The sequence below is a fragment of the Passer domesticus genome, chromosome 3 (genome assembly GCF_036417665.1).
Source record: "Passer domesticus isolate bPasDom1 chromosome 3, bPasDom1.hap1, whole genome shotgun sequence".
NCBI classification, from domain to species: Eukaryota; Metazoa; Chordata; class Aves; order Passeriformes; family Passeridae; genus Passer; species Passer domesticus.
In genome coordinates this window covers 72,552,473-72,570,803 of record NC_087476.1, presented here as the reverse complement: position 1 = coordinate 72,570,803, position 18,331 = coordinate 72,552,473, and the positions used below count along the sequence as shown (strand labels likewise).

The window sequence follows — 18,331 nt, the reverse complement described above, 5'->3', positions numbered from 1 at the left end:
ATGCCCTACATTACTAATGACGCTCTGAAGACTGAGAACCTGTACCACACCTGCTTTTGTTCCACAGCTCTGTAGCTTTTAATTGTCTTCTCTTGCTTCAAAGTTGTGTAAGTGCCGTGGTGGCTCCTGGCAGCACTACAGAGTGCATAACTGATACATTATCAGTCTATGTGACATGAGAGGTAAGCACTGCTTCTTGCAGAATGTGTTTGTGTCCATTCTAGATGTTCTGGAAAAAAACTCAGAAAATACCTGAAATCAGTTTTTAAAAATTCAAAAGCAAGTTTAATTTAAGAAGACTGTCCTCAAATAAAATGTATATACATTGTATTTACAGTTTTGCTGCTGAAAACACAATGTTTACATATAATAACCTGCATTAGTTACACTGAAATGGGCTCCACTCAGTCTCTAGACTGAAACCACTGCCAGCGCCAGCGTGAATGTCAGATGCTCACCAAGCTGCTCTGTCACTCCCCAGCTAGGCACTGGAGAGAAAACAAAAGGAAGGGCTCATGGGTAGAGATACGGATGGGGAGAGTTTAGTCACCAGTTACTGTCATGGACAAAAGAGACTCAAGTTGGGGAAATTAATTAATTACCAATCAAATTAAGAGTCTCACATACTTAAAAATGTTGCAATTGGGGTTTCTTGCTTTCTCTGACATGCTCAGAAAGTTGTGAAGTGTTACACAAACAACAGAAGTGCTGTGAGCCTTTGATTTAATAAAAGAGAATCAGCAACCATTTGCTTTTCTGATCAAGTAACTTGCCTAGCATGGGCAGTTCCATTAGACAAACACGTTTGATGTCTTTTGTGGTCATAATCTAGACTTACTCTAAACCTGTTGGGAATTAACTTGAAGATGTTGCAAAATGTTTTTTGATTCATTCTGGAAAACACAGACATGAGACAGCATCTGAGGAAAACAAAGAATGGAAGTAATCCCTATGGACAGTACAGCCTTCCAGAACTCAAGCAGGAGAGTTAAATATTGGATGGAATGAATGGAAACTGGTCTGCACAAAAGTGGGTTTGTGCCCTTTTTACTGTCTTGTGGAAACTGATTCTGTCAGTTCCTTTGTGGGCCACTTAGCTCTCCTTTTGCCTGCTGAGGAAGAAGGTGCAGAACTTCTGTACATGTTTCTTCATTAATTTAGGCCTAAACATTTTTTGTTTGTTTGTTTTTAATAAACAAACAAAATTTTATTTTTGTTTATTTTGTTTATTTTTAAATTCTATTGCTGAATGGCCTCATGTTTCAATTTTTTCTTCCACTAAATGTGCCAGATGAAGGCTGGGTGTGGGGGATGTGACTTAAATGCAGAAGAAGCAGTATCCCAAACAGCCCTGCATGTTGGGGGTCAGTCCTTTCACTCTCTCTTCAGCTTTCAGAACAAAGCAGCATTTATGAGATCACACAAAATTTCAAGTATTTATGAGATCACCTAAAATTTCAAGCCAGTTAAAAACTATAATTCCTAGAGATTACTCTAGAACTAGATATTTTATTATTTTGGATTGTTATACAAACATTCCAGAGAATGCAGCTTGGTTTTCCCACTGTAGTTTCACTCTGGAATACTTGCCTTTTCTCTAAATAAACTATTTGCAAATGTTCGCTTTTCTCTTTGAAAATCTGGTTTTGCAGAAATATAAATTTTGGCTTTTACATTTTTCCACCAACTACCTTCCTCTTAAGGGAACAATTCACCCTCCTCTCTGCCAAAATGCACTGATTGGTAGCAGGGCTGAGTTTTTTTAATGTACCCTTCTTCTACCACTGTGACTACCACAGTCACAGTGACGCAGCCAGATTTATAAAACTATTATAGAGACATTCGTATTTTTAATGGGAAAATAAACAACCTAAGGCTGAAGTTTTATGGCTCAGCACAGTAAACAGCCAAACTTCTAATTTTTTTTTTCTGTTGTTATCTATCACCTTCTTTATCTCTATGAAAAGAGTGCTTTTGGAGCCTGCTGGCAGAGATCATTCTTAGAAAATTATCATCATGTTGTTGGTATTTCTTCACTGGGCTGACATTTCAAACATCCCATTCCATTTTCTGGAACAAGCAGACCACACCATTTTCCAAAATTAATCCAAAGAAGATGGCAAACCAAGGGAGTATTCGGTTCAAATTCAATGTAACTGCAAAAAAAAAAAAGAACAAATTTATCGTGCACCATTTAAGAAGATCACATAAATCATATGAGAATTCATATTAATTTTTTGTGTATTAGAAATCACACAAATTTGTTAAAAGTCTGCATTCCAAAGACATGAATAAAATTAATATGAAATTTTAATTTTTCAGAAACTAAAAGGAAATCTATTTTATGTTTCAATGATCCATGAGTTCTCAAATTGTAATAACAGGAATGGATGTGGAAACAGATGGATCTGGCGGATATAATACTGCATATACAAAGAGATTATAGTGAGATATGAAGTACTTTTTTTCTTCATTTTTACAATTTTTTTTGTTTCAATCACTTTCTATTAAAGTTTAAAGAACACAGTTTTAAACTAGAGCTATTTCAGTCACGTATCTGATATAGATTAAAAAGATAACAATAATGACTTCTGTAACATCAGCAGACTCTCACACATATTCTGTACACATAATGCAGTATATAAAATGCAAAAATGTACCTCTAATTGCCTGAGAGTTTGATATCAAGACAAACACTTTTATAAATGCAAGGCACAAAGGTGTGTAGTCGTGCTCCCAAATAACAGCTGGAATTAGCAGGAGCTTTCCATAGGTGGACAACAGCAGTGCTTTGAGAAGCAAGATGAAGTCAGACTTTCTTTTCAGCATCTCAGGTGTCATCCACCACAAGGTAATAAAAATGCCAATAAAAAATGAAATTTGTTCTGAAAGGAAATAAGAGGCATCAGAAAGAGAGAATGAAATGCCAAAGATCAAGTCCAGATCTGAATGAATTTCAGTAAAATGACATGTCCAAAATGCAACAGAGTCGCTTATTAAAAGTCACAGGCAAATACAAATGTTCTCTATCTCTTGTGTTTATTTTAATAGCCAAATATTCCTTAAACCAATTCAGTATCATGACGTTCAGAATAATTCTATCACAGGATTCTATCTGTAGGATTATTATATTTGTGATTCCATATAGCAGAGGAAGTTAAGCACAAGAACCTCTTCACTTTCACTTTTTAGCAACAAGAGCGGGGTTTTTTATAACTGTCCCTTAGGCTGTAAAACAAAATCAATCCTTCTTTGCAAAAGGTCACCAGCAATGAACCCTTTTCATCCAGCATGAGAAAGAACACCAAGGTGAAAATACCTTTGAGCTACCAGAATTTTTGACACCACTCCTGTGATATGCTGGCATTAATGCAGATGACAAAGAAACTCCCACCTTAATTGTAATGGATGAGTCACCAATGAAAAATCAGTTCAATACTTTTACTGACATATTATAAAAACTACTTAAAACAACATTAGACAATAAAGGATTTAAATTAAGCTCTGAACGCGTAAGAAAAATACTAGTTTTAGTCTGCAAGTTTGATTAAAACACTATCACATTTGAAAAAGTATGAGAAAAAATGTTTAACCAACATAGAACAAAACCACTCCCCTGCCTTCAACTGCAGTCTTAGAGCACAGAAGTATTTACTCTTTATTGTGGATGAGACTGGTCTGTATTTCAGTTTTTGTTTAAAAAAACAACCCCAAGCAGATACAACTTTTCCCAATTGTTTACTTTAGTAAGGCTGTATCATCTTAATGAATCATAAACGTTCAAGTCAACAGAAATACAGAGTAAGGCTGAGCTCTACACTGATCTTCCAACTATGTCAAGAGACATCAGGCAAAGATTTCTGAATATTGCCACTTTTCAGTCTCTTCATATCTAATGCTGATCATATCAGTCTGAACTGTAATCAGGACAGGCATTTGCATTAAATTTAGACAAATTAGAGAGTATGTGTGTAATTGTCTATACTGGGTTGGACATCACGTCCATTCTGTATCAATTTTTGCAGTATGGGCTTGAAGTTCTTAAATGTTTAAAGAGTATATAATACAAATCACCAATCTTACCTAAAGAAGCTATGCCAAACATTCTATAAAAATCCCATTCTTTGGCATATCTGATTAAGTCATCAGGATCTGTATTTTGGCTTGAATCCTGTAGTTGCAACCACCTGATATAAGCTTCACAGAGCAAACAAAATACGCAGAGCTTCCCATGAATCTGGTAAATGAAAGAATAATAAAAGGAGTAGTATTAAATCAGCATAAATTAAAGCATTAGTAAGAAATTGGCATTTAAAATATATTTAAACACCTCTACAGAAACTCTGTAAGTGTGTTATTTTTCTTTAGCATATAATCAAAATTACTTCTGTTGAGCCACTAATTTAGCACATCATCCTTTTCACATCTGTTAACATGACAGTCAAATTACAACATGCACAAAACTGCATGACCAGTTCTGTACAGAAGAAGGTATATAACTCTGGTTAAGGCCTGATCCATACTATTTAAAATTGGGAAGAGTATTCAGCTAGGAATGAAAATCCAAACTTGTGCCATTGTTAGCATAGAATTATACTATCTAAAATTTCTGTTTAAGGGCAACTGCTCCATTCAGCCAACTGGTTTAAATAGCCTTGTTTCTCTTTTTCCCTGGGACAATCTCCATTAGAAAAAACAGGTAGTGCAGTTATACCAAAATATTTCTTAGCTCATATAAGGGTGAGGCACCAAAAATAAAGGGATCAATATAACCAAACAAAACTGTTTAAAATATCTTCTGAAGTGACATCAAAAATTATGTTGTAAGGGCCAACAGTTAGCATGTTTCCACATTATGCAGTCTATAAGCCAGTGCATATATGAGGTGATTTCTGTTTTTATACAGATTTAAACAAGCCATAACAATTTCTGTGCTGGATTCTACTTTTTGCATTGAAGGCAAGTTATGCCAACTGCACATACATTCACAGGCCTTCCCAGTTTAAAATTCAACTCAATTTATTTGAATAGATGAACTTTTCACAGACAGTCCTTGTAGAAGCCTCATAGGAAACATTATTACCAGTCTCCAGAAGCACTGAATTAATTAAAAATATTTAGATAGATTTATGCTTGAAAGATTACGTGAGTGTATTTATCTACACTGCTTAAACTGAACTGGCTAAGAGGTACCAAGATGAACACAGCACATACTTATGCTTAGAGATTTTGCCCTAGATTAGCTTCCCTCTCCTGGGAAATCAGTCCTTACAGTAAAAATATGCAATACTAAAATACTGTGCCTCTACACTCCAGACTGGGCAGCCCAACTATGTCATTCTGCATCAACCACAATCCAAGTGAAAGCCACCATCTTTTGCTCTGGCTTTGAGGGCATGGTTAATTACACAGGGAGAAACTTGTAGGTTTAACTGGCACAGTATTGTTAATTTGGTATTTTATACTCCTTTTGCTCATTTGAAAACTAATTGTTTCTAACAGAAATTCAATTTGAAAATTAATTTGCAATTAGATCTTTCTCTTACAGTGGAATTTAGCACATCATCCTTTTAGCATCAATTAATGTGACAGGCAGGTTAGAGGTTAGATAGAAAATTGCATGAACAGTTCTTTGCAGTTCCTTCTCTTTAACATGTAAGATGACTTTGTATTTGCTGGTACTGCAGCATCACTTCTGTGAAGACAGAAGCTGTCTTAGTAACAGTGAGAGTTTGAGATTCCATGTGTTCTATTCATGATATAACTGGTTGAGTTTGTTGAAATCTGTGGAAGGGCAGGAAATGAACAGTCTTTAAAGTTTTATAACTAATACAACAGATTTACCAAACCTAAATATATTTTTAACAAAAAAAGCTACAAGGTAGGGACATAGCAACTTACATTTAGCTTTGTGTTGAAAAGAATGTGCCTGTATGCTTGTGCTTTGCATAAAACCGCATTAATCAAGATGATAACAGGATCATACTCAATGTATTTATCCACAGGTTTCTGGCAGGATTTCTGAAAATCACAAAGTAAGAAGAATTAGGGGAAAAAAAAGGAAAGGAAAAGTTTATAAAATATCCTCTGATCTTAGTACAACTGGACAAATACAAATTAGCAAGTCAATTACTACTAGTTTTTCCCTAATGTCATCTTCATTTTCAATACAGCTTTAATCCATCCAGAAAAATTGCTTCTTCTCCCTTAACACTACACTTGACACACAGAGTTCCCTTATAAAATGGAAAGATTTATTATTGATTTTAACGGGGTTTGGATTGAGATCAACAATGAAATATGCAGGAATGGCGTTAGTTATCATTTTGTGCTCCACAGATCCAAAAAACTAAACTACTTTCCTAAGTCTCAAGAAATGCACCAGTATCATGCTAAAGGTTAACTGATCATGGCTCATCTGACATATTTTATTTGTGTTGAGTATTTTTTAGAAAGAAAATTAATGTCTTCTATCACTTCTTTATTTTCAGAGATGCTTTATCCTCCTATCCTACCTTCTTCTTCCTTTCAAGGAGACAGTAAATGTTTTATGTTAAATTGTCTGGATGTTTCAACCAGTCTTCCATCACTGAGCAAACACCAATACATTCAGAATACTGATAATGTAGTTTTCACACAGATGCACAGCCAAAGAGTCAGTTGCCACTAAACAGTGGTAGGACACTAAACCATCAATTCTCCAACACATCTGCTGGTTCTGCTAGAGAGGTTATTCCACCCAAACCACTGGGAACTGCTTGCCATCAATCCCCTCCAGCTTTACTGACTTACCTGCCTGGCTGATCACTCCTGGATTTGAGTTAGGGCTAACAAGAGGCTGTTACACTGTGAGCAGGAGGGTTAAATTATCTTACAAAAGGCTCATCTAGCACACCTAAGGGGGAAGTAACTTCTAGCAGAGAGCTGAGGAGCAGCAGCCACCACTTCAGCTCAAACAAGTGCACTTGCAGCAGGGTGCTCTCCTGCAGGCCAGCCTTCTCCTACTGCTAATCCTCTGGTCTGGCTACTTGTTCCTTCCAAGCTGTCCTCAGCTAATCTTGGTCCCCCATGCCTTCTCGTTAGCTGCCATGCTGAGAACGCAACAGTCACAGAAATTCTATTTCCATTTTAATGAGTGCATGGTGGTGCACTGCCAGAAGAGAAATGTTGGCACACCACTCTCTGAAATGCTGGAACAGTCAAAAATGCAGCATCAGACAACACACACCTACAAACAAACTCCCAGTTTTTTCAACTTTCATTTTTCTGTCATACAAAGACCAGCTAAGTATCACACTGCTGCTCACTCACCCTGCAATAGGATGAGGAGCAGACTCAGAAGAAGGTAAAACCCATGGGTGGTGAAAAGAATAGTTTCCTTATTGAAATAAAGCAGATATAATAACAATAGTAATGAAATGGAAGATAATAAGAGAGATAATGCCCAAGAGAAACAAGAGCTGCACAACACGATTTCTCACCACCCACTGACCAATGCCCATTCCATTCTTGAGCAGTGATCAGCTCCTCCTGGCCAACTCTCCCAGTTCATTTACTGGGCACGACACTTTATGGGGTATGGAGTATCCCACTGGCCAGTTTGAGTCAGCTCTCCTGGCTGTGCTTCCTCCCAGCTCCTGTGCACCTGCTGGCTGGCAGAGCATGGGAAACTGAAAAGTCCTTGACTTGGGTGAACACTAATAGCAACAATTAAAACATCAGTCTGTTACCAACATTATTCTCATTCTGAATCCAAAACACAGCACTCTACCAGCTATTAGGCAAAAAATTAAACCAGCCAAAACCAGAACAGCATCCAAAGTTAACACTGCCTTGCTATTTAAAGAATTATTTTGTAGAATATGAGAATGTGGAATTTCAGCAAATTGACTCAGAAGTCAACATCAATGTCAAGAAAAGCATCCGAACAAATGCATAAAATGAATAGAGTGTCTAGGGAATGCTGCAACCTCTAATCAGTGTTTCTTGGTCCAGATTAAGGAAAAACTCCATTCAATAAAAACTCACTTCAATAAGACAACACTGTGTACGGCAATACACAAGAAGTAATGAATTAAAAAAACTCCCTCTACTAACCAAGTGTTTGATAAGTCTAAAGTGAATTAGATGGAGAAAGGACATAACAAAAGACCACAGTTATAAGATTTAACAGAGTGAAAAAGAAACTGCTACTTTAATTAAAGGCAGTGTCTTGCTTAATTTCTTTCTACTGGGAAATCATAAACAGATTTTTTTATAGATGGTAATTTGTATATGTCAAATCTCTGGGTTGATGTAGCATCGGACAAGTGCATTTTTAAAAATAGGTTTATTCACACAAGCACTGGACAAGTCCATTCAAAGTAAGATTATTCAACACAATGGGTGTCATAATGGTTAGATGAAGGGTATCCTACGTACACCCAGTTTTATTATACTTTCAAATTCTCCTACAACAGAACATTTTCTGACCAGGACCAAAAATCTTTCTGAGTAAGGAATGGTATTTTCAACCGTAAGATCCCAATGAAACACTGATCAAAAAAATTTGCAGTTAAGAGGTATTGAAAAATTTTCACTGATAGCTGACTTGAATTTTAGAAAATGAAAATTTATCAGACCAACCATCCAGGCAAAACCAACAATACAGAAATTTACTGCAGAAACATATGGAGACTGCTACAAATGAACACACAAATACTGGCGTCTTCTGCCTCACAGCTTCAAATACCAAACCTTCTCTGCAGCTGTGAAAATTATGTTAAATTTAGTATTTCTGTCTTCCAGAGCTAGATGAGAGCCCTATTCTTAATACATTTTATATTCGTAAGACACCTTTTTTCTATCTGAGTCTCTGTTGCAAGAAGGAAAAGTCCTCTGTACTTACCCAGCCAGTGACCTAGCCAGTGTGAGTTCACCCAGGGATATGTGAGACCTACAAACCACCTTTGCTGCAACAGACTTGTGTGTGCACTGCTACAGACTAAGCGGATAATGGCTGCTGTACCATTAATACACTACAGAACTAATATGCCCTCTAGGAATAATTTTTTCCATACCTGGCTATTTCATTATTTTTTCCAGCTATACAACTAAAACATCTGACACCAACCTCAAAAGCTTAGGAAGGAAACCTGTGAGTAAAGCCTGACTTCAGCAAAATCAGTGCAAGCAAGGACTGATGCAGTTTAAGTATGCATATGTTTTACTAGATAGTACCAGCTAGTAACTTTGGGGACACTGATAATCACTAACTCTTTGAGAGAAAATTGGTATGAGCAGCTCAGCTATGGAGAACTGCTTGCACACTTACTTTTAAGATTTTAGTCAGGCAGTTTAGCTTGAACTCCAGTCCTGGTGCTCTCGTCTCATTCCCCACTGCTGTTCTGCCCTGCTGCAGTCAGTGGCCTGGGCAGCACGAGTGAAGAAGGCACATCTTCAACATACCTGAGCTTTTTCATCTTCTTTGGACTTTCTCAAAGGTGTTCCTCAGTTATCACAAAAGCAGTAGAAAGAGGTAACTGGATTTCTCTATGCTTTTACCATTAAATATGTAATTGGCATTAGAAACAAGTAACTGGTATTTTTTCTTGAAAAAACAGACACTACTTTGATTAAAAGGTACTTTCAGATTACGTGTCAGAAGAAAAGTCAAGTTTTACACCATAAATTCTATTTACGCTTCTTCTGATTTGGTAAATTTAAGAAACTTTATGAGTATTTGATACTGACATACAGAAGTCCAACAGATACTGTGCTCCCCTGAAAAAGGATATTAAAAGTATATCAATATTCTAGCAAATTTAAATGGATATTACTTTAGGAACTGTTTGACTAATCAAATATTTAGGACTATGCTTGTCTGTTGTTTAAAAAAAATCTTCAATTTTCATAACTTAGAAGTTTGCTTAGTTATCTTAAAAAAATTAAAAGCAATTAGCAAAGGCAAATTAAAGAAAAAAGAAAACTTCAAAAGCGAGTACAACCATCTTCTTCATAGCATAGTATATGAGATTCTTTTTGATCAAAGCAATCCAAAACATTTAAGGAAAGTAACATACATTTTAAAGTCCCAGTTGTATTAAATATGACCAAAAAAAAAAGTACTGATATGTTAATTCAAACTTCATGTTTATTAGTCTTTTATAAATCACTACTCAAAACACATAACTCTTGCTTTGTTCATCAAAGATACTCAACTTGGAAACAGTGTTCACAAATGTGTGCCCAATACAATACAGTATACAAATATTTGAGAAAACACCTTCTGTCTCTGAAGGATGAAGTTTCTAAAGTATATGAACATTACTTTTTTGGATTAATCTCTCTAATTTTAAAACATTACTTATTTTTAGATAAAAATATTTTGGGCTGGGGTTTGTGGAAAGTAAAAGAATTCTTGAAGAGGAAGCCACAGGACATGACAGAAAGTAAAAATATAGACTGAAGAACAAAGCTTCACCCTGATCTAAAACTACCATGAAAACCACACCAGGAATACATTTGCAAATCTCTGGACATTAGAAATATCAATGAAACAGTCTTATTATAGTATTCCTTTCTCCAGGGTTTGGAGTTTGGCAAAATTAAGCTACAATTTTTTGCTGGACTACACATACAGCAAATTGTAACAACATTTACATAGCTTCCACATGAACAGGGCCCATTTGCATAGGTTCATAGGCAAATTAAAGACTCTTGTGAGAGTGTCCTTAATCCCAGTTGCACCCTTAAATAATAAAACACATTAGCTGTGCTGCTTTCAGGAATGGATTCTTTATTAGGGACGCAGCCAAGTGTCACAGTAGACTGAAAAACAAAAGAGTCCAGTTTCATATGCATTCTGTTTCAGAAAACAAATTAAAAATATTGTTTTTCCAGTAGTGAGTTGGTCTGTAAATAGTTATTTAAAATTAGCATATGTTATTTTCCAGGATGATCTTTGTACTCTTGACAGATTCTTTACCATACCACATAAATGCTATGCATTCAAAGCAAGGTCTCTCTGCCTTGCTGCAAAAAAAAAAAAAAAAAAAGCTTTTCAATTATTTTTTAATTGCAGGAAAGCTAAATGAAGTGTGCACAGCTCAGGCAATTTGGCATTCTTATTACAAAACACAAGGGAGATAGGGAGATCCTGACTGTGCTCTATATATTGCAATAAGTAATTTATTTTCCTTTGTTATGGTCTGGAACATTTTTAACATTTTATTTTGAAACATAACATATATGAAATTGAAAACCAAATTTAAAAAATATTTGTATGCTTTTCCTTCTATTTCTAAATAACTGAAGTTTGCTAATTTCTTTCTGTATTCATTGCACTTTGCAGAATTTATTTCAGGTTAGCCAAACATGTTCCCACCCCACGCCCCAGAATTATTGCTGTAGTAGCAGTGTTATTTGAACAGTATTTTTTCCTTACTGTTCTTAATGGTTGGCTTGTAATATATTCAGTGAAGATTTGCTGTATTATTTACAGATCAATTAAATTTTAAGGGTCTCAAAATAACTACCAAAAACCTTCTCTAGAAGGAGCCACCCAGGCTTACCTTCACCATAGCTTCTTGCTGGGAATAGGGAACACATCAGTAATTCACAGATTAGGACTAAACCCAGACCCAGGAGATGTAAAGCGAGTGCCAAATCTCACCTCCACTGGAGGCAATCCTAACATGCCCACAGATTCTACACCCACCCTGTCACTCCTCAGTTATCACACTGAACAAAAACCATATTGAAGAGCTCCATCTGTCTCTTGTAATGCTACTTCCACAGCAAAGTACACGCAGGATGAAAAAATTATTCATCCACTAAATGTGCAATGCCAGAGGTTTGGGCTAGGCTTCAGCTGAAAATGGTCTCAATTAAACAAAATAGATTTAAAAAGAAGTTACAGAACTTGAGGAATTTATGGCAGTTAGCCACCTTGCAGAGTTACTAAGAAAAGACACAACCTTTCCAGCCCAAGTGTACTGTGTGGACTTCTGTTTTATAGAAGGAAGTTTCTTTAGTTCCTTCAGCATCTGTTACAAATTTATTCCCAGAGTGAATAATAACACTTGTGAGGTCATTAATGCTTGCCCACATTAAAATTACAATATGGAGTTCAAATAAACTTTTAATTATATTAAGAGCAGTAACTAAACTAAAGCAACATTGGGCTGAATTTCCAAAATTGTACTCTAATATTGTGGGCTGGAAACACATGTTCCTTAATGGAAACTTTTAGTATTTGTCTCTGGAAAAAATTCATTCTTCTCTTCAACAAATTAATAACAGAATAAAAAATCATGGTATTTTGCTTAGGTATTCAAATTGACAACTTCCACCTCAAAATCACATTCAGATCAGGTTAAACACATCCTAAAATAAATGTGGGGTTAAATAGAAGCTGCTGCTGGGAGAACTTAGCTTCTTCAACCTTGAGATAATGTTCCAAAAAGTGCTGAATGACAGGGTTGTCCTGAGAATGGCAAACATCTTTTAGATGCAGATTTCTTAATGTATCAAGGATGACTTTAAAATAGTATTGGGGAAAGTCTGTAGGTCAGTATGAAACAGGGATGATCTTGACAATGTTCTGCTTGTTCCCAATTTTCTGGGGCCTTCTATTTTGCTTACCATATGGAACAAATGTTGGGTTGTTGTCTGTTTTTTTTTCCTTAAGGTGTCAGTATTTCAAGGTACTACTTGAAAATGGGAATGAAATACAAGTGCTTTTAACAACAAAAAAAATTTTCTAGATGATGCCCATTAGCCTCACTTTGAGTATCAACATACAATTTCCTATGAATTTTTCATTTCTTCTCTCTTAATGCTACAGCACAGTAGCAGTACTCAATGCTCTCACTCCACAAAGACAGATGAAAAATGTTCTCAGGCTGAGTGATCACACCTTCTAATCTCACCTCAGACCTTCAATTTTTCTTAAATACCTTCAGCTTTCTTTAAGTTTTTAGATGCCTACACTCTAAGTTTTATACATAACTGATATAAATTATGTTTTACACATAAGTGGGGTCTTCATATATTTCATTATTTTCAGGTTTGATCATCAAGAAGATTCATAACATTGACACACTCATATCACTACTCATGAAAGTCTGTGAAGGATATCAAAGGACATTCAGTACTAGACTATTTTTCGTTGTCAGCAGCATGATGATGAACAACTTTCCAGGTCTCTGGCCAGAGCACAGCCTTGCCTGCATGGAATAGAATGCCTGCAGAGAGTTGGTACAGTGACAAAACTATCCTTGCAGATTAAAAAGAAAAAGTAAACCAAGCATTGCTCTAACCATAGGGCCTTGGTACCTGGAGACAACAGAAGTCACATCAGCTCAACTGAAAGAATCTTTTGATCTTGACAATCTTTCAACATTCTCATCTCCACTTTATGTGCCATGAGCTAACGTGTCTCTGGCTCTTAGCAATGCCTGAGTGGCCAGAAATTGAGGGAAAGCTTTGTGATGATATGACATGCGCCATGTAAGAGCAGCTAGAACTGAAACTGAACCAGGATGACTCACAACACAGCCAGAGGAAAGAGACTGGTACGAGTCAGTGAAAAATGGTACAGATCTGGGGCTGCATGGAAAAGGTGGACATAATTCCCAATTGCTAGGAATGTGTGATTCTTTCCTCTTTCTTTTACTCAGTTCTTTACTGTTTTTATACGAGTTTAGCATTTCTAATGCATACAGCAACTGGGACTTAAGTCTTTGATTTTACGTGGCATGCGAACAGACCAGGTTCTTTGGTCCTCAAATGGTTAAATGCCAAGGGGAATGAGTGCCATCTACTGGCTCCCAGGTTGCCTTAAATCTGTTTACCAGCACCAAATTAATAAGCAAGAGGAAGTTGTAAAGGAAGTAAATTTCAGTGAGGTCTCCCCTCAGCCTCCTCCTCTCCAGGCTGGATAAGCCAAGTGACCTCATCTGCTCCTCATATGGCTTCCCCTCTACATCCTTCATCAGCTTTGTAGCCCTCCTTTAGATGCTCTGCAATAGCTTTACATCTTTCTTACTCTGCTTTGCCCAAAACTGCCCCAAGGACTCAAGGTGAGGCTGCCCCAGTGTAGAGCAGAGCAGGACAATTCCCTCCCGTGCCTGGCTGGTGATGCTGTCCCTGAGGCCCCCAGCTCATGTTCAACTTGCCAGAGACCAGGACTACCAGGTCTCTTTAAATAATCATCACTCAGACCTGACATTCAGGTCCAGGCACGCGAGCTGTGTTCAAGCATGGAGCCATGCTCAGATCAGCCCTTCAGCAAGAGCCAGGCCAAGCACACACAGCAGCAAGTGCACTGCAGTGCCCTGCACAGAAACAGGCAGGCCACTCAGGTCAGCTCCAGCACCCAAGGAACAGGAGGGAATGACACTGGGAAGCAGAGCAGACCGAAACCCTGCAGAATCACAGAATGGGTCAAGTTGAAAAAGACCACATGGGGTCATCTTGTCCAACCATTCTGGCTCAAGCAGGGTCATCCCAGAGCACCTGACACAGGGCTGTGTCCAGATGGTTCCTGAACATCTCCAGTGAGAGAGACTCCACAGCCTCTCAGGACAATCTGCTCCAGTGCTCCGTCACCTGCACAGTGAAGTTCTTCCTCATATCCAGGTGGAACTTCCTGTGCATCACTATCTGCCCACTGCCTCTTGTCCTGTTGCTTGGCACCACCAAGAAGACCCTGGCTCCTTCCTCATGACACCCTCCCTTAGATACTTATACACACTGACGAGTCCCCGTCTCAGTCGTCTCTTCTCGAGGCTAAACAGGCCCAACTCCCTCAGCCTTCCCTCATCAGACACCTGGATTCAGGGAAAGCAGCCACAACGCCGGCATGGCCCGAGCGCGGCAGCAGGGGGCGCTACAAGGGGCCCAGGAGCCCGCGTGCCACCGGCACCACTGCCACGTGCCGCGCGCCGCCGCCTGCTGACGTCAGAACTTCCCACGTGCGTGCCTGGCCTCCCCCACCCACTGCCCGCCGTCCCGACTCACGCAGATGGAGATGCGGAGCACCCCGCGCTGGTAGTCCCGGTACAGCTCCGTCGCCTCCCCGTTGCACTCGATGCAGCGGTAGGCGCCGAGCGCCGCCATGGCGCTCCGGAGCACGCCCAGCCCTGTCAGCGCTTCCACACCGCCTCCTCGTTTCCGCGTTCGGGAGCGCGGCCGAGCCCGACCGCGCCGCGCTGCATCCCGGGAGCTGTGGTTTCCTGCTGCTGCCGTACGCCCGACCTCGCCGGCGGAGAACTCCATGTCCCAGGGGGCAGTGCGAGGGCGGCCCCGCGGGAGGGGCGTTGGGGACACCCCGCGCTCCCGGCCGAGGCGGCGCACATGCGCGCCGTGAAGATGGCACCTGCCGGCGGCTCGGCGCCGGCTCCGTGGGTGCCGCTGGCCCTGCTGGCCCTGCTGGCCCGGGCCGCCCTCGCCCTCACCGAGCGCTACCCGCCGCTGTCCCTGATCCAGCAGGAGCGGCACCGCCAGCGCCACGGCCCGGCGGGGGAGTGGGCGGAGCAGTACTCGGCCGAGTGCGGTGAGTCAGGGGCCTCGCCGCGGTGACCGCCCGCAGCCCGGGGCGGCCGTGCCGGTGCGGGGCGGCCGTGCCGGTGCGGGGCGGCCGGGGCGGCGCGGGGCCCGGGGCGGCGCGGGCTGCCGGCGGCCCCGCGGCTCACTCGCGGCGAGGCTGCCCGCGGGTGGCTGTCGGTTGTGTGGCGCGGAGCCGCAGGGGCTGTGGCAGCGAGCCGAGGGGAACCTCTCACCCCTGGGACGGGCAGACCGTAGGTACCACACGGCAGGATCCCTGCTGCCCATTCACCTCCCGAACCCGGCAGCTGGACTCTGCCTGCTTCTTAATTCCTGCGCCCAGTAGTACGGGCATATGCCAGCACTCCGTGCTCTTGTTGCTGAGTTTCTCTGTACAAGGAGCCCCTGGAGAGGGTCCAGGCGTCTGGAACGTCTTTCACGAAGAGAGGCTGTGGGAGCTGGGCCTGCTTAGTCTAAAGGAAAGAAGACTGAGGGGGAATCTCGTTAGGGTATATAAATATCTCAGAGGCAGGTGTCAAAGAGTATGGTGCCAGACGTTTTAGTGATGCCCAGAAACAGGATGAGGACCAGTGACCACAAACTAAAATACAACAAGTTCCAGTTCAGCTTGAGGAAGAACCACTTTGCATGAGGGTGTCAGAGCACTTGGAGCAGGCTGCCCAAGGAGCTTGTGGATTTTCCCTATCTGGAGACATTCAAAACCCAGCTGGATGTGTTCTTGTGTCACCTGCTCAAAGTGACCCTGCAGGAGGGTTGAACTGGATGATCTTCATCTTCCAACTGTGTCAGTTCCGTGTTTCAGTCAGTGAGATGTGGCTCAATTTAATTTCAGCTACAGTTGTATCTGTTCTACTGGTGAGTTGGATGCTTCTCTTACGAGTGCCAAGTTTGCGTAGCAGATCTTCTGCTGTTTTTCAGGTTAAATTGATACAGGCATAGTTAAAACTATTTTTATCTGCTTCAATGTCTTTTGTATCTGGATCATGTGGTTTAATGTATTATGATTGTTGATCTTGAGTATGGTGTGAATGGGCCATACAAAGATGCCAGTCTGAATTGCAATGTGTATGTAATAGAGATGAAGAAAAAGGTCTATCAATTGCTTGGAATGTGATACTAAATTATGTATGAGAGAATAACCAGCGATGTGTCATGACATCTTAGCTGTCAGCATGGTTTTGTGATTTTTTTTTCTGCCCTTTATTTCATAAAGCCTGTGCTCATATCAGCAAATCCCATGGTCCCTAACAACTAATATAAAACTAGTGTATTCCACTTGAATAATAGACTTTGGGGAAATAACTTCTTACGAGTTTTCTGCGCCTGGGTTTTTGCATTCTTCCCTTCCTTGCGTATGTGCTTTTGTCGTCACATTATAAAGTTCTTTGATTAGTTTTTTATCACCTTTTTTTTTTTTTTTGTGTGTGTGTGTGGCTACAGTGGCTGAGAGCCATAGTATGAAAACGTGAAATCAGATCTGGAAAGTTATCTCAGGTAACCGTTGCTACAAATTATTCAAGCTTAAGCATAAAACAAGAAGACTTTCACCCAGTGTTGAGATAAAAATCTGTATACCCTACAAGTTAATAAATGACAAAGCACTTGATTACATCTGTTACTAGACCTGACATGAATGATTGACTCAAGGCACTCCTTCAGAGGTGGAATTGGAAGATTAAATTTTGATGTAATGGTGGATGTTGTTTTAAAGAAACCGGTGTAACTAGGATTGATACAAAGAATTCTGCTTGAATCATCAGATATCTCAGGTACCTTGCATGCACTGGTAGTAAGATAGGCTTTACTTACAGAACAACATACCTTCAAATAGCTTGTTTAAGTGTTAGGACTAAATGAATTGCTAATTGAAAAATTCCGTTAAGCTCTCGGTCTTTGTTTTAGTACAACTTGCACAGAAGCTTACTTTTTTTTGGGTCTCAAATAGTTTTCTCTGTAGCCTACTACAAGGTCCAAATTACTTTCTCTGGTTGGTATTTCTGAAAATGAAGAAAACTTCATTTTCATGAAGTTGTTAACGTGGTTCAGTTTTGATTGTGTCTGGCTCGCAGACAAAGGCCCATCCATTTCTGCATATGAGTAAAGCAGTTTGTTGCCCCAAGAACTGCAAGATTTGAGGGGGACTTTCCTTGCTGTAGCTTGTATCAAGCTTGTGGCTTGGCTGTCTTATTCCTTACTACTTAACAAAAATTTCTTTCAGTAAATCCTTGCTGTTGTGAAGAAAATTATTCCAGAGGTAGGCCATGCCTGCACCTCTTTATTTTGATGTCTGAAGCAAAAGTTTTTTGTGGAGTCTGCAGCCAAAACTCCAAAGTTGCTGAATCAGAAGCCCCGACAGGAAGAAGTAACATGTTAATAACACTGCTGTAGTGCAGGAGTGTTTGACCAATGTGGAGAACAAAGGGCAGTGATGAAACCTCATGCTGGCAGCGCTCTTTTTGGAAACTATGAGTGGTTTGCCACTGTTCTTACAGGACTGACTTTAAACTTTGAACTTCTGCTTTTTACCACCCTTGCTTCTGTTGTAAAACTTCTCCCTCTGGTTATCATTTATGGCTCAACATAGATCCAAGTTCCTATTTACAGGGTATGATTTTAATGCTGCTTTGACTTCTTTTTACAAGAAGACTCTTTCTTTTTTAGCTTTGTGCTTGTGAGAGATAGGGAATTAATTAACTGCAAACCTTAAGAAGTCAAAATATAAGAGCACAGCCTGCCCCCCAGCCTTTCAAACTTGGCATCAAATTTAGATTTACAAACATCA

At 39.9% G+C, this 18,331-nt stretch overlaps 2 protein-coding genes across 4 annotated transcripts in view; one reads left to right on the top strand and one right to left on the bottom strand.

Moving 5' to 3' along the window:
• Positions 1 to 258: 258 nt before the first annotated feature.
• On the bottom strand, positions 259 to 15,341 carry ARV1 (ARV1 homolog, fatty acid homeostasis modulator). Its single transcript, XM_064413893.1, is given in 6 exon segments — positions 259 to 2,156; positions 2,661 to 2,885; positions 4,084 to 4,237; positions 5,902 to 6,021; positions 15,004 to 15,218; positions 15,221 to 15,341. Coding segments are annotated over 6 exon segments (942 nt in total). The 3' UTR covers positions 259 to 2,049.
• The window catches only part of TTC13 (tetratricopeptide repeat domain 13), a 39,320-nt gene continuing 36,328 nt past the window's right edge, over positions 15,340 to 18,331 (top strand). For 2 of the 3 annotated variants that reach the window (XM_064413890.1, XM_064413889.1), the window contains exon 1: positions 15,340 to 15,538. In XM_064413890.1, the coding sequence (XP_064269960.1) occupies positions 15,340 to 15,538 (199 nt within the window). Of the gene's footprint in view, positions 15,539 to 15,857; positions 16,405 to 18,331 lie in introns of those variants that run through there. The other variant, XM_064413891.1, reaches the window with a different exon arrangement.